The sequence below is a fragment of the Lolium perenne genome, chromosome 7 (genome assembly GCF_019359855.2).
Source record: "Lolium perenne isolate Kyuss_39 chromosome 7, Kyuss_2.0, whole genome shotgun sequence".
In the NCBI taxonomy this organism is placed as follows: Eukaryota; Viridiplantae; Streptophyta; class Magnoliopsida; order Poales; family Poaceae; genus Lolium; species Lolium perenne.
In genome coordinates this window covers 126,013,645-126,036,713 of record NC_067250.2, presented here as the reverse complement: position 1 = coordinate 126,036,713, position 23,069 = coordinate 126,013,645, and the positions used below count along the sequence as shown (strand labels likewise).

The window sequence follows — 23,069 nt, the reverse complement described above, 5'->3', positions numbered from 1 at the left end:
TGAAATAAACAACAATCACGTACACCACAAACCAATCTAGGCGCATCGCCAACTCCCTTGTCTCGAGGGTTTCTTCCGGGTAAACATCATGCTGCCTAGATCGCATCTTGCGATCTAGGCAGTACACGTTTATTCGCTGTTCATGCGTTGCTCGTACTGAAGCCTTTTTGATGGCGAGCAACGTAGTTATCTTAGACGTGTTAGGGTTAGCATTGTTCCTCGTATCATATGCTGTCGTCGTGCAACCCTGAGACGTCTAGCCGCCCTTACGCCTATCTTAGGTGTAAGGGCGGCACCCCGCTTGATCACTATTTAGTAGATCCGATCCGTTATGATTGCTCCTTGTTCTCCAAGGATTAGTTTAATATCTGCATAGTTAGGCCTTACAAACGGGTTGAAGGATCCAGTGGCGCGTAGGGTGTAGTTTGCTAGCCCTAGACAGGATGTTCCGGGGATCAACCTCGTGTTGGTTTTTAGGCCTTGTCTAGGGCCGGTTTACGATCACCGTGCGTGGCCGCCAGGCTCAATCACGAGTAGGATGTTCCGATTATGCGGTGAAAACCCTAAATCGTAGTAGGTCGTTTTAGCTTTATTCTGATCAAGCAGGACCACCATATATTCGTACACCTAGTACGGATCATGGGTGGATCGGCTCTTTGAGCCGATTAACAGGACAACCTGAGAGCCGATCGAGGCTCGTATTTAATGTTTACGTGTATGCCATGCAGGAAACTAAGCGAGGCACCTCTATCACCTTCCTGACCAGGTATAGGTCAGGTGGCACGCCCTTGCACCAGCATCGGACGTGCGTGCCGAGTCTTTGCGGGCCGTCGCTCGGAGGGACCAGGGCTAGCCGCAGTCCTGGGAGACTCCCGGCTCTACCGTGTTGCCCGTCGCTGCTCGCCGGTGGGTTTCTGACCGCAACACATTCTGGCACGCCCGGTGGGACAATCGTCGACATCAACTGCATCGCCATCTACATCTGAGATGGCGGAAGGCACTCCAGTCACGTACGAGGATCTGACCGAGGAGCTCAAGAAGAAGTATGACGAGGTCAAAGCAATCCTCGAAGCCGACCTCATCGGCTCTTTTCACAGAACCCGCTCGCATGGCATCAGGTGGAAAGGGTTCTCACCTGAAGGCGCGCTCGATGGAGTGGACCTGTCCACCCCGTCAGAAGAACGCACCAGCTCTCTGCGTCAGGAGATTAACTTCATGATGGCTCATTCGCTACACCGTCATTCTGAGAGCCTGGTGAACACTTTGGAGCGTGTCGCTCTTCGGGTGATCCAGGAAATCATGAGGCATCAGTACTCTCCGTCAGGACCAGCTCTAGGGACTTACCAGGGAGAGATGCCACTCCAGTCCCGTCCACCGCTGCCATTCGCGTTGGCAGCACCAGAAGTGCTGAATTCACCGGCATACGTCGTCTACAAGATCGGTGGTGACCCTAGTGACTACCAGTTCTTGCATGAGGCGCCTAAGGAGATCCCTCACGGATACACGTGCACATACGTGCCAGACTGCAGTAACTGGGCACTCACAAACCAGACTGCAACAGCAGGGACTTCTGGAACAGCAGGAGGAACTTCAGCAACAGATCTTGAGAAGCAGACGTGGCTAGCTAAGTATGCCACTCCGACAAACCTCCAGAGCTCAGCTCCTGCAGTTGGCTCAGAGCTGGAAAAGCAAGCATGGCTGGCTAAGTATGCCACTCCGGCGAATCTTCAGAGTTCGACTCCTGCAGCCAGCACCGCGGATCAAATCAGTACAATCCTGAGAGACCAGTTCGGCATGGTGCCGAAAAGGAGGACAATCGGCTATTCCAAGCCGTACCCCAACGAGTACGAGTTGATCCCGCTACCACCCAAATATCGGCTCCCTGATTTCTCCAAGTTTAATGGATCAGATGGTTCCAGCTCCATCGAGCATGTGAGCCGATATTTGGCACAGCTGGGCACGATCTCGGCAGCAGATGAGCTGCGTGTGAGGTTCTTCGCACAGTCCCTCACAGGATCGGCTTTCGGGTGGTACACATCGCTGCCACCAGACTCAATCCGGACTTGGAAGCAGTTGGAGGAGCAGTTCCACATGCAGTATCACTCAGAGGCTTCCGAGGCTGGCATTGCCGATTTAGCACAAGTACGACAGAAGCGCGGAGAAACAGTGTCAGAATACGTCCAGCGCTTCAGGACCGTTAGGAACCGATGCTATTCGGCTCGTGTGACTGAAAAAGAAGCAGTCGAGTTGGCGGTGGTGGGTCTCGCATCACCGATCAAGGACGTGGCCTCCCAAGCAGACTACCCTTCACTAGCGCATATGGTGCAGAAGCTGTCAGTATATGAGCAGCGCCACCCAGATGTATACCAGGATAAATTCAAACGTGCGGTGGTCCTGGTTGAGGCAGATGAAGACGAAGGCTCTGCGGGAGATCAAGAGGTAGCAGTGGCTGAATGGACTCGGGGGGCAAGCCCCGTGTCCTGCAAGTGGGTTAAGCCACAAGGTCCTCCAAGAGGGTTTGACTTCGACGTTACCAAGGCTGAGCAGATTTTCGACCTCTTGCTCAAGGAAAAGCAGCTAAAGGTACCCGAAGGCCACAAGATCCCCACGGCGCAGGAGCTGAACGGAAAGCCATACTGCAAGTGGCATAACACGTTCACCCATGCCACCAACGACTGCAGGGTGTGGCGGTAGCAAGTCCAAATGGCGATAGAACAAGGGCGTCTAATTTTCAGCCAGTACGCCATGAAAGTCGACACACACCCTTTCCCCGCCGTTAACATGGTGGAGTGCACTTACCCTGGAGGGTGCCAGCCAGGATTCTCGTTCAATATCAACATGGTAGGACCTGGACACCACTCTGGTAAGGACGGAGACGTGGGCAGCTGCTCTCGTAGCAAGGACACAGAGGAAGCCGTTCCACGCGATCGGCTCCGTCACGATGGCAAGCGCTACATTACAGAGGGAGAAGTGAGGAATGTGAGATATCAGCGACCTCTCTCTGATCACCTCCTCAACAAGTATGTGAGTCAATATGACCAACGCCGACGACCCAACGACGAGGATGAAAGAGATCGTCTGGCTAGGTACGCCAGGGGACATCGTCGGCATGATCGCGACGAGGAGAGATATGAGCGCCATGCCAAGGAAAAGTCAAGAGAGCAAGACGATGAGGATAGGCACTGGGACTGTCCCTTCTTCAGACACTGCTGGGATTCAGGAATGAGCCGATTGCCTACAATCGGCAACTGCCCAGAGTGTAGACAGAAGAGGAAGGATGCAGCTAACGTGTCCGTGTTCAAACGTCTAGGGCCTCTCCCACCTCGGAACAAGCACGCTGAGTCCCCTCGGGTGGAAGATCTCGAGGATTTGGAAGACGATGATGAAGAAGAAGAAGATAAGTACCACCGGCCAAGGTGGTGCCCTGATGGACTCAGCCGTTCCCAAAAGCGTAGGGTGATGACCCACAAGTATAGGGGATCGCAACAGTCTTCGAGGGAAGTAAAACCCAATTTATTGATTCGACACAAGGGGAGACAAAGAACACTTGGAAGCCTTAACAGCGGAGTTGTCAATTCAGCTGCACCTGGAAACAGACTTGCTCGCAAGAGTTTATCAGTAGTAACAGTTTTATAGCAGTAGCAGTAGTGAAATAACAGCAGCAGAGTAACAGAGACAGCAGTAGTGATTTTAGTAAACAGCAGGATTAAAATACTGTAGGCACGGGGACGGATGACGGGCGTTGCATGGATGAGAGAAACTCATGTAACAATCATAGCAGGGCATTTGCAGATAATAATAAAACGGTGTCCAAGTACAAAGCAATCAATAGGCATGTGTTCCATATATAGTCGTGCGTGCTCGCAATGAGAAACTTGCACAACATCTTTTGTCCTACCAGCCGGTGGCAGCCGGGCCTCAAGGGAAACTACTGGATATTAAGGTACTCCTTTTAATAGAGCACCGAAGCAAAGCATTAACACTCCGTGAACACATGTGATCCTCACATCACTACCATTCCCTCCGGTTGTCCCGATTTCTGTCACTTCGGGGCCATCGGTTCCGGACAGCGACATGTGTATACAACTTATAGGTAAGACCATAAACAATGAATATCTTGATGAAACAATAACATGTTCAGATCTGAGATCATGGCACTCGGGCCCTAGTGACAAGCATTAAGCATAACAAGTTGCAACAATATCATCAAAGTACCAATTACGGACACTAGGCACTATGCCCTAACAATCTTATGCTATTACATGACCAATCTCATCCAATCCCTACCATCCCCTTCGGCCTACGGCGGGGGAATTACTCACACATGGATGGGGGAAACATGGCTGGTTGATGTAGAGGCGTTGGCGGTGATGGCGGCGATGATCTCCTCCAATTCCCCGTCCCGGTGGAGTGCCAGAACGGAGACTTCTGGCTCCCGCGACGGAGTTTCGCGATGTGGCGGCGTTCTGGAGGGTTTCTGGCGACTTCGACTTCTCCCCGTGCGTTTTTAGGTCGAGGCCGATAAATAGTCCGAAGGAGGGCGTCGGAGGCCGGCCGAGGGGGCCACACCACACGGCCGCGCGGGCCCCCCTGGGCCGCGCCGCCCTATGGTGTGGGGCCCTTGGGCCTCCACCTTAATTGTCCTTCTGGCTCCGTCAGTATTCTGGGAAAATAGGGCCTTCTGCATAAATTCCGAGGATTTTCCCGAAAGTTGGATTTCTGCACAAAAACGAGACACCAGAGCAGTTCTGCTGAAAACAGCGTTAGTCCGTGTTAGTTGCATCCAAAATACACAAATTAGAGGCAAAACAATAGCAAAAGTGTTCGGGAAAGTAGATACGTTTTGGACGTATCAACTCCCCCCAAGCTTAGCTTATTGCTTGTCCTCAAGCAATTCAGTTAACAACTGAGCGATAAAAGAACTTTCACGAACACATTTGCTCATATGATGTATATATTCTCATGCTATGGCTAATACTTAAGCAATTCATAATGAGATACATGCAAATAAGATCATCTAACAGCTATGTCAATCATGGAGAGGTACCAACAATTAATAATAAGCATCATGAATCATGTATATAAGCAGGATTGCAATGTTCATAAGAGAGTATGATAAAGTGGTATCTCGCTTGCCTGTATTTGATTGGCAAAACATAAATGCCTGGGCACCTCTGGAGTTCATAGAAAGACTAGAAGTAGTGATTGTCAAAAGATAAATGCATCAAAGTTATACCACAATCAATCATATTTTGAGACAAGCATATTATACTAAGAATGACAGTTGTGCTCTCAAGATAGTGCTCAAAGAAATAATGGAGACACAACATAAAAGTAAAAGATTGACCCTTCGCAGAGGGAAGCAGGGATTAACATGCGCTAGAGCTTTTCATTTTTATAAAGACAGGAGTAAAATCATTTTGAGAGGTGTTTGTTGTTGTCAACGAATGGTAATGGGTACACTAACTACCTTGCCAACCGGACTTTCAAGAGCGGCTCCCATGAATTATTGCATATTTATTTGGCACTCCTTCCAACCTTTCTTTCACAAACCATGGCTAACCGAATCCTCGGGTGCCTGCCAACAATCTCATACCATGAAGGAGTGCCTTTTTATTTTAGTTTTATTATGATGATGACACTCCCCCCAACCTTTGCTTACACAAGCCATGGCTAACCGAATCCTACGGGTGCCGTCCAACAATCACAAACCATGGAGGAGTGTCTATTTAAGTTAATTAATTCGGGACTGGGAATCCCATTGCCAGCTCTTTTTGCAAAATTATTGGATAAGCGGATGTGCCACTAGTCCATATGAGAGTCCGTCAAAAGTAAATGACAAGGTTGAAAGCTAAACACCACATACTTCCTCATGAGCTATGAAACATAAACACAAATTGAGAAGCATTTTGAAGGTTTTAAAGGTAGCGCATGAGAATTTACTTGGAATGGTTTGAAATGCCATGCATAGGTATTTATGGTGGACACTTTTGGAACAACTTGGTTTTCAGGTGTTTGGAAGCACGAGCAGCGTTCCCGCTCAGTACAAGTGAAGGCTAGCAATAGACTAGGGAGTGACAAATCAAGAGAGCAGTAACTGTCATAATCATGCTTGCGGCAAAATAAATTAACGGAGGCATAAAAGTGATACAAGAACTCTGAAGCAATATAAATCATCGAGGCTTAATTGACTTTTTGTTCAGTCATATGCATGCGTGAGCATGTGCCAAGTCGATATAAATGAATTATTCAGAGGAGGATACCACAATGCCATACTTACTCATGAATAAAACAATGCAAGCAAACATCCATGACATGCTACTCATATTAATAAATTGGAGCTAAACATGAGAGATCATAAACTACTAGACTTTCTCAAATAACATATACCTCACATGAACCAACTAAGCATGCTCACATGGATGAGTATATGTACAAAAATGAAAACAAATAGAGTTCATACCAGCCTCTCACCACAATCAGATTGTCGTAGATCGTCATTATTGCCTTTTCACTTGTGTAGCTTGGATAATATGAAATGAAAACCACGCTCCAGCCACCGAAGACCATTGAACTCATAAAGAACTTTACAAAATCAAAGAAGAATAGCAAATATTTTTGGTGTTTTCGAATTTGAGAACAAGAGGAAACAAACAAACAAAGCAAAATCTTTTTGGGTTTTCTTTTAGCAAACTAGCAATAGCAAATAAAGCGAAACAAATGCAAGAAACCAAAGCAAACAAATGGTGAAGAGAAACAACAGAAATATTTTTGGTCTTTTTGTGTTTTGGGAAAGAATCAAAGCAAAAACAAGAAATAGCAAACTAAAAGAAACACATAACAGCAGGATGACAGAAATCTGCCAAAACCTGACAGCAGTACAGAAATCGATTTTTACAAAAATCTTACGTTGCTCAGCTCGAAAAGTGTTCAACTAATGAAAGTTAGATAACAACCTGGGGAACCTGCACAAAAATTGGCAGCTCAAAATAACGCTCTGGCTGTGCGCACGAATTTTTCTAGTAACAGTCCAGAATCTGTTTTCAGGCAGCACTTCCCCAAATATCATCTTCCTCTCATTAGAAAACCACTCAAACGAACAAAACAAGTATGTACAAGTATCCAGCAATCATAATATGCAAAGAATGAGTGATGCCGGTATACCTCCCCCCAAGCTTAGGCTTTTGGCCTAAGTGGAGTTCAATCCCATCGATCCCATTAGGTAATATCTCCGTAGTATGACGAAGATGGATCGTATTCCGGGTATGTGCTAGAAGAAGCACCCGGATACGTGACGGTGTAGTCGTGGGAGGCCTCGGCGTCCTCGGAGTCATGCTGCTGGTGGAAGTCTTGTATCTTCATATGTTCATCCACCTCCTCCTTAGTGCACGACCATGATTGCCTGTCAATACTGAACAAACCTGGTTGGGGAAGAGGGATTTCCTTCTCATCCCCGTCAGAAAACAACATTCTATAGACCATATTATCTAAAGTAGAATCAGCGGTAACAAAATGATGACTCTTCATAGCAGCAATATCAAGTTTCCTAGGGGCCAATGGCACATCATTAGGATCAAGAGGAAGCCTTAGATAAGTTAAAACGCGCAGTGCAATAGTTCCTCCAAAAATAGGCCCTCTATTAGACAGGCGGCGAGCAATAAGAGAACCAAGGTGATAAGATGTCCGACCAGTAAGTGCAATATTCAAGAAAGCAAGATGGTAACTAGAAATATTGCTAGTGTTCTCCCTACCAAGAATGCTAGTAGCAATGTAATATGCAAAATACTTAATGGCGGGGAGTTGAATGTTCCTTATCTTGCCACGCTGAATGGTGCGACAATCATCATCGGTAATCCCTCGATAGAGCTCCAACAAGTCTCGGGGGTTGTCATCAATCCTACTTGCTGTACCTACAGGGGCAATATCCAATGAACGACAAAAATCTTCCAATCCCATAGTAACAGGATTACCATAGATCTTGAATGCAACTGTCGGCTCATATTGCTTGTTGTGGAACCTGAAGCTCTCGACGAAGATTTTGGTGAGCATGTAGTATTGCTCCCTTTCATCTCCCACATAGGTGGTTAGGCCCGCCCTGTTGACAAGGATGAAGAAATCCTCCAATATCCCTGCATTCCTCAGAAAATCATAGCATGGAAAAGACGAAGCATTAGGAGCCCCGTTGTCCTCCTCGGGCGCGAAGCTAGGCGCGATGATATCCTCGTTGTACGATCGCCTAAGCCGGGTGGCGGCCCTAGAAGGCCTCCCGGTGCTGGTTGTTCCTTTCTTGAACAACTCTCCAAAGTTGAACTTCTTCATCTCTTCTCTGAAATTTTCAACAAGCAATATAAAAATTTGATTTGGTGACATATAATCAAGGGGAACTACTATAGGAACTTGCTAGAGTACTAATCATGCATCAATACTAGTTTCTACCACTTAGAACAAGCATGCAAGCTCACTAAACATGTTACCTACAGCAGCAAAATATTCAAGATATACTCAACCAAACAAAATTCTACTTTGATGGGTGGAGGAGTCACATACCAAGGAGCAAATGTGCCAAATTTCAACAAGAAATCTGGGCTGAGCAAAGAGATCGAAAAATCTGGAGCTCTGGAGCAAAAACGCGAGTGAGAGGAACCTGGTACGAGTTTTTTGGGAGAGAGAAGGTGCTGGGAGAAAGAGATGGCAAAGTGGGGCAAGGAGGGGCCCACACCACAGGGTGGCACGCCCACCTCCTTGGCCGCGCCGGCCTGTGGTGTGGCACCCTCTGGTGCCCCACAGGTCATCCTCTGGTGCTCCCAGGTGCCTCGTCGAAAAATAGGACCAACGGTATAATTTTTGTGAATTTTTGAAAACTTTGAAAAATGCACATTTCTGGGTATTTAATTTATTATTACTGGCCAGGAAATTTTTTGAAATCTTTAAATAACTAAGGAACTTTGCAAATTAAAAATTCTACAGCAACTAGAGCAAGTGGAGGAAGAAAGAGATGTTGTTTACCTCCTCTATGCATATAAAAAGTATTTGTTAACAAGGTTGATCAAGTCTTGCCACCAAATAAATTTTACATAGCATAAGAAGAAATAAACCTCAAATCAATCATGTTACCTTGAATTGTATTGATATGGATCCAATCACGAGAGTTTGATATTCTTCCTTAGGCTCATATATAGGACAATCAATAGTTCCCACTTTGATAGTTCTCACATTAGAAATAGTATTAACTCCACACGCTTTCTCAATCCTCTTGGGAAAATAAACGGTATGCTCCCTATCATCAACATTGAAAGTAACCTTTCCTTTATTGCAATCAATAACAGCTCCTGCGGTGTTAAGAAAAGGTCTCCCAAGAATAATAGACATATTATCATCTTCAGGCATTTCCAACACAACAAAATCAGTTAATATCAAGCAGTTAGTAGTAACTTGAACAGGAACATTATCACATATACCAACAGGAATAGCAGTAGATTTATCAGCCATTTGCAAAGATATATCAGTAGGTATCAACTTATCTAAGTAAAGTCTCTTATAAAGAGAAAAAGGCATAACACTAACACCGGCTCCCAAGTCACATAGAGCAGTTTTAACATAATTATTCTTAATAGAACAAGGAATAGTAGGTATACCTGGGTCGCCCAACTTCTTTGGAACTTTGCCATTGAAAGAGTAATTAGCAAGCATAGTGGAAATTTCCTCATTGGGGATTTTCCTTTTGTTAGTAACAATATCTTTCATATACTTTGAATAAGGAGGCAATTTAATAGCATCAGTCAAAGGGATTTGCAAGAATAAAGGTTTCATCCAATCGCAAAATTTATTATAGTGTTCTTCTTCCTTTGATTTTAATTTCTTAGCAGGAAAAGGCATTTGCTTTTACACCCAAGGTTCTCTTTCATTACCATGTTTCTCAGCAATAAAATCTTCTTTAGTGTACTTTTTATTTTTAGCATGCTTTTCAGATTCTTCTTCAACCTCTTCTTTATCAGGAGTATCATTCTTATCATTATCTTTATCATGTTCATTACCACTTTCAGTTTCAGCATCAGAAATAGAAATACTATTAGGATCATTAACAGGTTCAGAGGATTCTACAACATTTTTATGTTTCTTCTTCTTTTTCTTCTTAGAAGGAGCACTAGGTTCAATGCGTTGAGAATCTTGTTCAATTCTTTTGGGATGCCCTTCAGGATATAGAGGATCCTGGGTAGAGATACCACCTCTAGTTGTTACTTCATAAGCATGTTTCTCTTTAGAATTATTCCCCAACAAGTCATTTTGCACTTTAGTGAGTTGATCAATTTGAGTTTGAACCATATGAAAATGTTTAACAAGCATCTTAACATCATTGGAGGTTCTCTCTACAATATCATGCAATTCACTAATAGCTCGAGAATTTTCCATTAAATGATTCTCTACTCTCATATTAAAATTTTCTTGCTTAACAATATAATTATCAAACTCATCTAAGCATTGTGTAGGAGGTTTTGAATACGGAATATCTTCTCTAGTAAAGCGTTGAAGGGAGTTTACCTCAATCATGGATGAAAGGGGAATTATCTCACATATATCTTCTATGGGCGGAAGATTCTTCACATCTTCAGATTTAATACCTTTCTCCTTGAGAGACTTCTTGGCTTCCCTCATATCTTCATCATTCAGTTTAATTAAACCCCTCTTCTTCAATATTGGCGTTGGAGTTGGTTCAGGCGTAGTCCAATCATCATGATTCCGGCCTATTTTAGCCAATAATTCTTCAGCGTCGTCTGGAGTTCTTTTCCTGAAAACACAACCAGCACAACTATCCAGGTATGCCCTAGACTCAATGGTTAGTCCACTATAAAATATATCAAGTAAATCATGCTTTTCCAAATCATGGTCAGGCCGAGCTCTAATAAGAGAGCAAAATCTCGCCCAAGCCTTAGGCAATTTCTCTTCATCTTCCTGGTTAAAATTATAAATTCTCTGCAAAGCAATATGTTGAGCACTAGCAGGAAAGTATTTGCGGAAGAAAACATCAAGCAATTCTTTTGGACTTTTAATAGAATTAGGTGGCAAACTATTATACCAAGTTTTAGCGTCATCCTTTAATGAGAATGGAAAGATTTTAGCAACAAAGTAAGTACGCATCTTGACATCATCAGAAAACAAGCTACTTAGAGTAGATAACTCAATCATGTGTTCAACAGCACTTTCTTTTTCAGTACCACAAAAGGGTGTTTTCTCAACAATAGCTATATGAGATAAATCAAGAGAAAAATCATAATCTTTATCCTTAATGTTTATAGGAGATGTGGCAAATTTAGGATCAGGAGACAGTTTATATCTAACAGCATGTTCCGCAAGCAACTTTTTAATTTTTCTTGCATCAGTAGTAGCATTGCATTTTTCAATAAAATCATCATTAAGCTCCACATAATCTTCATCAGGATCATCACTAAAATAATCAAGTTCAGGTGAATTAACAGGTGTAGTAGCATTAGGAGTTTCAGTATTTTCAATTTGTCTAGATCTAGCAATCGTAGCATCTAGAAAGGATCCCAATGGACCACTATCATCAAACACAGCAGAAATATTATCAATATTATGAGAGTTTTCAGATTCAGCAGAAGTACCCGCATTTGAAGCATGCGGCGGTGAAACAAGTTTATCAATCACAGATGGTGAATCAAGTGTAGCGGAGGTACTCAGAGTTGTACCTTTTCTTGTAGTGGATGGTAATATGGCGACCTTAGTATCACGAGGTTTACCCATGATGGAGAATTTGCAGCGAACAATATCAATCCAAGTGGACTTCCAAATAAAGCTATGCTCCCCGGCAACGGCGCCAGAAAATAGTCTTGATGACCCACAAGTATAGGGGATCGCAACAGTCTTCGAGGGAAGTAAAACCCAATTTATTGATTCGACACAAGGGGAGACAAAGAACACTTGGAAGCCTTAACAGCGGAGTTGTCAATTCAGCTGCACCTGGAAACAGACTTGCTCGCAAGAGTTTATCGATAATGTGATTTTATAGCAAGATGCAGTAGTGAAATAACAGCAGCAGAGTAACAGAGACAGCAGTAGTGATTTTAGTAAACAACAGGATTAAAATACTGTAGGCACGGGGACGGATGACGGGCGTTGCATGGATGAGAGAAACTCATGTAACAATCATAGCAGGGCATATGCAGATAATAATAAAATGGTGTCCAAGTACAAAGCAATCAATAGGCATGTGTTCCATATATAGTCGTGCGTGCTCGCAATGAGAAACTTGCACAACATCTTTTGTCCTACCAGCCGGTGGCAGCCGGGCCTCAAGGGAAACTACTGGATATTAAGGTACTCCTTTTAATAGAGCACCGGAGCAAAGCATTAACACTCCGTGAACACATGTGATCCTCACATCACTACCATTCCCTCCGGTTGTCCCGATTTCTGTCACTTCGGGGCCATCGGTTCCGGACAGCGACATGTGTATACAACTTATAGGTAAGACCATAAACAATGAATATCTTGATGAAACAATAACATGTTCAGATCTGAGATCATGGCACTCGGGCCCTAGTGACAAGCATTAAGCATAACAAGTTGCAACAATATCATCAAAGTACCAATTACGGACACTAGGCACTATGCCCTAACAATCTTATGCTATTACATGACCAATCTCATCCAATCCCTACCTTCCCCTTCGGCCTACAGCGGGGGAATTACTCACACATGGATGGGGGAAACATGGCTGGTTGATGTAGAGGCGTTGGCGGTGATGGCGGCGATGATCTCCTCCAATTCCCCGTCCCGGCGGAGTGCCAGAACGGAGACTTCTGGCTCCCGCGACGGAGTTTCGCGATGTGGCGGCGTTCTGGAGGGTTTCTGGCGACTTCGACTTCTCCCCGTGCGTTTTTAGGTCGAGGCCGATAAATAGTCCGAAGGAGGGCGTCGGAGGCCGGCCGAGGGGGCCACACCACATGGCCGTGTGGGCCCCCCTGGGCCGCGCCGCCCTATGGTGTGGGGCCCTCGGGCCTCCAACTTAATTGTCCTTCTGGCTCCGTCAGTATTCTGGGAAAATAGGGCCTTCTGCATAAATTCCGAGGATTTTCCCGAAAGTTGGATTTCTGCACAAAAACGAGACACCAGAGCAGTTCTGCTGAAAACAGCGTTAGTCCGTGTTAGTTGCATCCAAAATACACAAATTAGAGGCAAAATAATAGCAAAAGTGTTCGGGAAAGTAGATACGTTTTGGACGTATCATAGGGTTCAGCGACTACGTGGTTTGGAGGAAGCTGAAAGGTTATACCTGCACACGTTGAGGAAGGCGCGGCCTGATCCGGCCGCTAAAATTCAGCGAACCCTGGACGAAGAAGGTCGGCCACAAAGGAAAGAGTGGCGCCCCAGACAAAAGAAAGCCGATGATGAAACATCGGCTGGCACAAACATGGTGTTCATCCTGCCGACGGAGTTTAGTGCTCCAGGATTAGACGAAGCACCTGTGGCACAACTTGACTGCGGCCAACGGCCAGTTATCTTTGAGAAGCCACGAGAAAGAAGCTACAGACATCTAAAGGCCCTGTACTTGCGAGGTTATATCGATGGGCAGCCTGTCAACAAGATGCTGGTGGACACCGGAGCGGCAGTCAACATTATGCCATACTCCATGCTACGTCGGTTGGGACGCTCTAGCTCGGATCTGATCAAGACCAACGTGACATTGAGCGATTTCAACGGCCAAGCGTCTGACGCACAAGGTGTTCTGAACGTGGATCTGACCGTAGGAAGGAAAACCATCCCTACGACGTTCTTTATTGTCAATATCAAGAGCACCTATGCTGTCCTGCTAGGAAGAGATTGGATCCACGCCAACTGTTGCATCCCATCCACGATGCACCAATGCGTAATACAGTGGGATGGAGATGAGGTAGAGGTCGTCCATGCAGATGACTCAGCCGAGATTTCAACGGCTGGCATGAACGCTTGGGAGACAACAGGCCAAGAGCCACTCTCAGGCATCAATTTGGACGACTGCGAGCGCATCGACGTGACAAAGGATGGGGTTAGGCTGGTCTTATCCACCGGCCTGACCGTATAGCAAGAACAAACCTATGGACAAACGTGGCGAGGCCGATCCTTGGGATCGGCCCCAAAGATCTATGGAGGAACATTGCAAAACCTTCATTGAGCGATTCGATCAACATGGAGGCCGATTCCAGCAATCGGCCAAAATTATCCTCACCACACATTCTGTCTGTGTTCAACGTCGATCTAATGGGCAGCGGTTTTACATCGGCTGATGAGAGTCAACACTAGTCCTAACAGAGCCGACATTCAAATACAGTGCCTTGGCTAACTACAGAGCCGATATCCGCAGTTACCTGGCAGATTCGGCTCGGGGGGCACTTAATCAGATGAACGTGTGCGATACATGTGCAGTGAAATATTGGGGGCCGATAGAAAAATCGGCCAGTAAAAAAAAAATTCTCATGGTATACAGCCGATGCACGGACATCGACTTTAGAGCTAAGAAACAAAGCCGATGCACAGCCATCGACTCTAGTACAAATTACACAAGATCTACCAGCTGCGTGTTCAAGACACGGATTTTCACCAAGTCGGTCTTCAGTTCAGCTTCAAGGCCTTCTACTTCCTTGAGGGCGTGAACAATGAGAGCTTCTTCAGCCGCAATGAGCCGATTTTGGTGCCCGAACTTTCTCTTCGAGGACTTCCAACCCTTTTCGCCAGTTCAGCAGTACTGTCAGAAGCGTCAGTTTTGGCATGCAAGGCAGCCTTTTGCTCATTAAGCCGTTGGTGTTTCGTCTACAATATCGGCTTTCAACGGAAGAAGAGGCGATCGATGGGGGCAAGTTTGGCTGGCTCTGCATGGTGGCTGTCTCAATTGCCTGAGTTCAAGGCCCTTGGACTGAACTGTGTGTCCTCGCCTCTGTTCTCACCTTAACTGAGGCTCGGGGGGCAGCTGATTTGGTAGACACTCTGTTTTTGGAAGCCGATTGGAGTATCATCGGCTGACCCTGCATCAGAACCTTCTTCGAAAGCGGTGAGTTGTTGCAGAAGAAGACTACTAGAGCTGCGAAAAGGAGCCTGAAAGGGAAGCCGTCGTCATCTACAGGGTCTGGACCGTCCTGTTGCTGCAAGAAGATGAAGGAGACTGGATTCTCAAAACAGCCGATGAGCAGTCATCGGCTATAGGATTGCAAGGTATTATGGTCAGATATCAAATTACAGTCTGAATTTGAGAAGTGCTTGACTGACGGTCTAATTGGTATCTGAGTTTGGCTTCATGGGTGTCTGAGGCGAAAAGTCCGATACGTTGCTATCGGTCTTGGTGTGGCAAACGGAGGACTTGAAATTGGATTAATTGAGAGTCAAATTGGAAGAACAATTCTTATTGATTCGAAGGAACGGCTTTACAAGAAAGAGCCGATGGCTCTCAAAAGGGGGCATCCGATGCCTAATGCACTGCTACTACTAGTCCTACACTAATTGGCCCCTGTTCTAAGGGTCGTCGCTGTCCTCATCGTCGCCATTGTAGCTGCCGTCGGCGCTGCTTCCAGAGAGTTCCTCGTCGCTGCTGCCCCAGCCCTCGGCCGGAGCCTCTTCTTCCTCGTCGTCATCATCGTCCTCGCTGTCCGCCCAAGCGCGGAAGCGCTTCGCCGGCGGATACCCAGCGGAGGAGGAGGAATCATCCTCCTCCTCTTCCTCTTCTTCCTCTGCTTTTGCTTCTTCCTCCCCCTCGTCGGAGGAGGTGGAGTTCGCCCAGGAGTGGAGGTCGTCTTCGCTCTCGCTCTTCAGCTCCCCTTCGATGAGGAACTCGAGGTCGTCCTCCCCATCGGTCAGAGGTAAGTCACCATCTGACCCGACGAGTGCTTCGGGTGGGCCATCTGGCACGGGATCAAAGTTCCACTCCTGCTCGCTCGAAGAGGAAGATTGGAGAGAGAGGCCTGAGGAGATGGAGGAAGAGGAAGACATTGCTACAGGGAAAGAGGGTTTTTTAGGTGCCGATGGCCGGAGCAAAGCAAGGGGATGAAGTGGCGAACCGTTTGGCACAGTTAAATAAAGAGGGTATAGTGGAGATTTAATGCCACAGCAGTTTCCGAGGAATTGGTGCCCAACAAAATATTTTTTGCCAGGTCACGCGGAGAAGTGGAAGAGGCAAGGCATCATGATGAAGGTTACTGCGACGGTTCTGCTCTGCCACGACATGACCCGACGAAGAAAAGCAGAGTGATTTTGGAATTATCAATTCCAAAACCAGGGGGGCATGTGTTATCACCAGAATTTCACCGAGTCAGAGGTGGGCCACGATCAAGATGGGCTTGAAGAATATACATGGAAGAATATACGTGAATCGGCCTTATATGCAAAGTTTGGGCTAGTTGGCCCTTGTATCTGTAAATATGATAGGATACGTGTCGGTTAGTTAGAGTTTGGCTCGTGCACGGTTGGGATTATTCCCACGTTAGAAAGTCTACGGACTATAAATATGTATCTAGGGTTTATGAAATAAACAACAATCACGTTCACCACAAACCAATCTAGGCGCATCGCCAACTCCCTTGTCTCGAGGGTTTCTTCCGGGTAAACATCATGCTGCCTAGATCGCATCTTGCGATCTAGGCAGTACACGTTTATTCGCTGTTCATGCGTTGCTCGTACTGAAGCCTTTTTGATGGCGAGCAACGTAGTTATCTTAGACGTGTTAGGGTTAGCATTGTTCCTCGTATCATATGCTGTCGTCGTGCAACCCTGAGACGTCTAGCCGCCCTTACGCCTGTCTTAGGTGTAAGGGCGGCACCCCGCTTGATCACTATTTAGTAGATCCGATCCGTTATGATTGCTCCTTGTTCTCCAAGGATTAGTTTAATATCTGCATAGTTAGGCCTTACAAACGGGTTGAAGGATCCAGTGGCGCGTAGGGTGTAGTTTGCTAGCCCTAGACAGGATGTTCCGGGGATCAACCTCGTGTTGGTTTTTAGGCCTTGTCTAGGGCCGGTTTACGATCACCGTGCGTGGCCGCCAGGCTCAATCACGAGTAGGATGTTCCGATTATGCGGTGAAAACCCTAAATCGTAGTAGGTCGTTTTAGCTTTATTCTGATCAAGCAGGACCACCATATATTCGTACACCTCGTACGGATCATGGGTGGATCGGCTCTTTGAGCCGATTAACAGGACAACCTGAGAGCCGATCGAGGCTCGTATTTAATGTTTACGTGTATGCCATGCAGGAAACTAAGCGAGGCACCTCCATCACCTTCCTGACCAGGTATAGGTCAGGTGGCACGCCCTTGCACCAGCATCGGACGTGCGTGCCGAGTCTTTGCGGGCCGTCGCTCGGAGGGACCAGGGCCAGCCGCAGTCCTGGGAGACTCCCGGCTCTACCGTGTTGCCCGTCGCTGCTCGCCGGTGGGTTTCTGACCGCAACAAGGTGACAGTGTGCATGCTATGTTAGTACTTGGTTTGGTTATGTTGATCTGTCATGCACTCTAAGGTTATTTAAATATGAACATCGAATATTGTGGAGCTTGTTAACTCCGGCATTGAGGGTTCGTGTAATCCTACACAGTTAGTGGTGTTCATCATCCAACAAGAGAGTGTAGAGTCTAGCATCTATCTATTTATTCTGTTATGTGATCAATGTTGAGAGTGTCCACTAGTGAAAGTATAATCTCTAGGCCTTGTTCCTAAATACTGCGTTTCTACTGCCTGCAATATTACCACCATCCATCATACGCCAGTCCTGAGCAAAGCACTTTTCTGGTGCCGTTGCTACTGCTCATATATATTTATACCACCTGTATTTCACTATCTCTTCGCCGAACTAGTGCACCTATTAGGTGTGTTGGGGACACAAGAGACTTCTTGCTTTGTGGTTGCAGGGTTGCATGAGAGGGATATCTTTGACCTCTTCCTCCCTGAGATCGATAAACCTTGGGTGATCCACTTAAGGGAAACTTGCTGCTGTTCTACAAACCTCTGCTCTTGGAGGCCCAACACTGTCTACAAGAATAGAAGCACCCGTAGACATCAGTGCTGTCGACGAAACCAGTGGGCTGCTGACAGAAGACCTGCTCCTCTAGATGGCCGTGAAGGAAGGATTTGGAGACGTCCATCTGGTGCACGGGCCACGCACGGGAGACCGCGAGCTGAAGAACGGTGCGGATCGTCCCAGGCTTGACAACCGGGGCGAAGGTGTCGGTGAAGTCGACGCCGACGCGCTGGCGAAAACCACGGACCACCCACCGCGCCTTATGGCGGTCGAGAGTACCGTCCGGATGGAACTTGTGCTTGAAGACCCACTTCCCGGTGATGATGTTGGCGTGAGGGGGGCAGGGAACAAACGTCCATGTCTGGTTCCGCTGCAGGGCGTCGAACTCGTCCTGCATGGCCGCAAGCCACTGTGGTTCGCGAAGAGCAGCCCGGGCAGAAGCGGGCAGGGGCGACGGTGTGGCTGGTGAAGGCGCGGAAGTAGACGCGGTGCAGACGTACTCGTCCGAGGGGTACCGCGTGCTCGGGATGTGAATCCCCGCACGGGCGTGCGTGAGGGGGCCCGTTGCCGGCGGCGGAGGAGGCGTAGGCGGGGCCGGAGGCGAGGCATCGCCCGAGCTGGGGCTCGAGGGCGATGCGGTCGAGGACGCGGATGACACGGCGGTGCCTGAGGCAGTGCTCGAAGGAGACGCGGGCGGTGTCGAGGGCGAGGCGGCAGCGCCCGAGGCGGGGCTCGACTGCGCCGCGTGTGAGCCCGAGGCAGTGCTTGAGGGCGTCACGGGAGGCATCGCAGCTGTAGTAGAGGGGACACGCGGGGGCGCTGCCGAGCCAGGGACCTCCACCAAGGTAGGGCTGCGATGCCGCGGACTGTCAGTCGTGGGAGGAGAAGTCCTCACTTGTTCCTGTGCAAAGGGAAAATAGTGCTCATCAAAGTACACGTGCCGGGAAGTGATGACGCGGTGAGAGACCGGATCATAGCAACGGTAGCCTTTGGTGTTAGCCGGGTAACCAAGAAATACACATGGAATGGAGCTAGGTGCGAGTTTATGAGGGGTGGTGGCGGCGGTGCTAGGGAAACATCGACAACTGAAAATACGGAGACTATCGTATGAGGGAGGTGAGCCAAACAAGAGGTTATGTGGTGGTAATTCCAGCGAGGGCGACACGGGCGTAGGCTGACTAGGAGGGTGGCGGTGGAGAGGGCGTCCGGACAGAACTGGGGGGCATGTGGGCGTGGAACAGGAGGGTACAGACGCAGTCATTAAGGGTGCATAGGACGCGCTCGGTGCGGCCGTTCTGCTGGGAGGTGTATGGGCAAGTTAGGCGGAAGATGGTGCCGTGGGTGGAGAGGAGGGTGCGGATGGTGATGTTGTCGAACTCCTTGTCGTTGTCAGTTTGGAGGGCGAGGATGGGGCGACCGAACTACGTAGACACATAAGAATAAAAGGCGGTGAGGGTCGAGGCGACGTCAGATTTCTTACGAAGAGGAAAAGTCCAGACAAAGTGAGAAAAATCTTCGAGAATAACAAGATAATAAAGAAAACCAGAATGACTCGGTATAGGGGACGTCCATACATCACTATGAAGTAATTGAAAGGGAAAAGATGCAACTGTGGATGAAGTACTGAAAGGAAGCCGAACAGGTTTGCCTAGTCGGCAGGCATCACATGAGTGAGCCGCCATTTTATTACATGAAAAAGAAAAGCCTCTCATTATTTGGCGGAGCGAGGTGGAGCTGGGATGGCCAAGACGGGCGTGCCAAAGGTCGACGCCGGCGGAGAGCGCCCGAGGTGCAGCGTGATTGGAGGGAGACGGCTGAACGGGTACAGGTCACCGGGACTCTCACAGCGGTTCAAAACCATCCGGGTACGGGCGTCCTTTACAGAAAAACCAAACTCGTCAAATTCCACAGTTACAAAGTTATCACGAGAAAGAGTTTTGACGGAAACTAAATCCTGAACAAGATGTGGTGAAACTAAGACATTATTAAGAGACAATGGTGTGGAGTTAGAAGGAAAATGAGTGGAGCCAACATGAGAGATGGGAAGATCTTATTCTAGACCAGCACCATTACCGACGATGATGCCATAGGAAGTGGATGTCGGAGATGAAGTGGAAAGGTTACCCGGGTGAGCAGCCATGTGTGCGGAGGCTCCGGTGTAAATGAACCAGTCGCCACCGCCGGAGTAAGCGCCCGGCGAGGGAGCATACTGAAGGGTGGTGTACAGCGCGGGGTCCCAGTGGGCCGTCGGGGCCTGCAGAATCATGCCGCCGTAGGCGGGGGCGTAGGGCAGGCCGACGGTGGCCAGCGGTGGCGCGGCGATGAAAACCTGGTGCGTCGGCGGACGGGGGCTGACGGTGCTGGGGACGGGGGGGGGCGAACGGGCATGGTGTAGGCGTGCACGACCCCCATCCAGGGGTTGTGTCCGCCCGCCCACGACGTAGTGGGTTGTGAGTACCCGGGGCGCGGACCGACGATGCCGGGGCCACCGTTGTTGCCACCGCTGCGGCCATCACCATGGCCACGGCGACGGCCACGGCCACCGCCCCCTCCTCCTTGGTGTTGTGGCGGTTGAGGCGCGAGGTGTGGAGGGGCGGGTGTGGGCGCCGGCGGAGCTCCTCCGCCATGAGGAAGGACGCTGTTGCCGATGGCCCATAGAGCGGTGTGAACCGCCCGGGTGCGTACGCCCTTCAGCCGCCGTTCCTCCAGCCTGAGGTAGTCGACCGCCCGCTCGAACGTAGGGTTGGTCATGAGGGTGAGGTTGGAGGCGGCGTTGCTGAGGTCCTCGTTGAGACCGGCGGTGAGGGTGGAGAGGAGGAGCTCGTCGCCATTCCAGAACCCAAGGTCCTGGAGCTCGTCGGAGATGGCCTTGAGGCGCATGCAGTAGGCGTCCAAGGCTTGATCGCCCTGGGGTGTGCCGAAGACTTCCTTCTGCAAAAAGACAACACGTTGGAGCTTGTTATTGGTGAAGAGGCCGTTGATCTTCCCCCACACCGTGCGGGCATCATCGCCCTCCCGAACGACGGTCTTGAAGATGTCCGGGGAGACGGTGAGGAAGAGCCAGCGGATGATGGTGGCGTCGATGGCCAGCCAGTCGGAGTCACATGCGAGGAGATCGGCGATGCCCTCGATGTGGTCACGCAGGTTGTACTCGTGGAAGAGGAGGTAGAAGTACGTCTTCCAGGCGAGGTAGTTGGCGGCGGTGGTGGACAGCTTGACGGGGACATGGTCGGTTATGGCGACGGCGCGGAGCTGGCCGGGGTCGGGGATGGAGGACTCGACGAAGGGGTTGGAGCTTGGGGTGGACATGGTGGGGACGAGGGGGCGGCGCACGGCTGGAGAAGGAGAAGCGGCGCTTGGCTAGGGTTTAGGGGTGGGGGGCGGTGCACGGGGGAGAGAGGCGGCGCGCGACTGGGGTAGGATCTAGGTGGTGTCTGATACCATGTAGAGAGAGATGCAATGCTCGATGTATTGATCAGATGCATATGGCAGTACATATATAGGCCACGTCCCCAACTATACAAGGAAAGAGGCGGACCCAATAATGAATACAAAGATATGTATCGCTATACAATAACTACAGAGGATACACATCCGGATATACAAGATATGTATCTCAACAGTCTTGTCCCAAATCTTTAAGGTGAACCGACAATGAACGAAAAGGTGATCCACGGACTCTGTGCATTGCTTGCAAAATGGGCATAAGCCGCAATTTGGCCACCCCCTCTTCTCCAAGCGGTCGGCGGTCCATATCCTATTTTGGTAAAGGAGCCAAATAAATAATTTCGTTTTGGGGGGAGCCCAATTCTTCCACACCGAATTGTGTAGGCAAGAAAGTGTGGAACCCAATAATTGCACTTCGTAGACGGATTTCGTGGTGTAAAAAATTTCCATATCATCAATAGAGCAAGGGTTACCGTAACCGACCCAAATCTTGCTAGGGTCCTTCCATTCAAGCCAAGGCCAACAGCTGCTGCAATATACATCCACAGCATACCGCCCGTATAGGTATAGACTGATATCGCTACTATAGTACGTCTACAGTGCTAGGGTGGATAACACAAAGCCAACGGTTACCACAGAAACATCATGATGAGACAGGATCAAAGGAGCATGTCATGGGATTAGAAGCCGAATATCCTCCATCTCTAGAGCCCCTCTTGCGTGCACAGTGACAACGGGGTCGTCGTCTGGTCCATTGCGCCATTTTCACACACGAAACATGGCCGGGAGGACACGAGCACGAGGGCCGTGCGCAACGGGACACCGTGACAGCTAGAACCACCACGGGCAGTGTGGCGTTGCTCGGCCGGGCGTTGGTCCCATGACGCGCCCTGCTGCAGGCCGGTGTCCGCGCTACCTTTCCCGATCGGAGACGGCAACGTGATGTAGCATGCGGATCAGATCAGAGCGTATCCTATGCCCTCGGGTGAGGGCACTGCAAGCTCGGCACACGCGAAGAGCCGACCTGGGAACCTGCGTGGGCTCCGCCGACCGCCGGTGAGCAGCTGCGTGTACTGATAGCCACCGATCATAGATATCTAAATGCTAGTCAAGCCTGAAACATATTGATGCGCTCTCAGCTCATGCCCCACTCCTGCTCAACTCTAGGGTTAGGGCACCTATGATGGTTGATAAGACTATCTTATCTTAGATATTGCAATTCAGGCCGCTCCCCTCCCGAGCGGCGGCGGAGCCCCCCAACCTTGAAACCTTAGTAGCCCCCCTCCCCCCCCCCCCACCCCCATCCTCCACGCCTTAGGTCGCCGTTGGTGCCGACTCAAGAGGCAGTGGTGACGCCCAACCCGTCGAAGGATGGAGAGGACTCCATGGCTGCGCATCACGTGAGGCGGTGGGGCGCAGGCTAGGGACGCCAGGCGGCATGGCGGCCTGATGCACTCTGGCGGTCGGTGTTGAGAAGTGGGTGGCGAGTGGCGGTCATCATCTTCGGCGGTGGCTTGGTGGTGGCGGTCCGATCTGGGCCAGATCTAGGCCCACTTGGGCCCAATCAGCGCAGGAGGGCCATGGATTTGGCAGTGCTCCATGCCGCCTTATTCTCCACTGTCAGTCCG

At 48.9% G+C, this 23,069-nt stretch overlaps 1 protein-coding gene across 1 annotated transcript in view; it reads right to left on the bottom strand.

Moving 5' to 3' along the window:
* The window catches only part of LOC139833694 (uncharacterized), a 28,598-nt gene extending 7,295 nt beyond the window's left edge, over positions 1-21,303 (bottom strand). The window contains exons 1-6 of the mRNA XM_071824036.1: positions 20,453-21,303; positions 20,119-20,354; positions 19,853-19,968; positions 19,206-19,415; positions 18,510-18,860; positions 18,032-18,403 (exon numbers count right to left, since the gene is read on the bottom strand). Coding sequence (XP_071680137.1) covers positions 18,032-18,403; positions 18,510-18,860; positions 19,206-19,415; positions 19,853-19,968; positions 20,119-20,354; positions 20,453-21,303 — 2,136 coding nt within the window. The remainder of the gene's footprint in view (positions 1-18,031; positions 18,404-18,509; positions 18,861-19,205; positions 19,416-19,852; positions 19,969-20,118; positions 20,355-20,452) is intronic.
* Between the last annotated feature and the right edge of the window lie 1,766 nt (positions 21,304-23,069).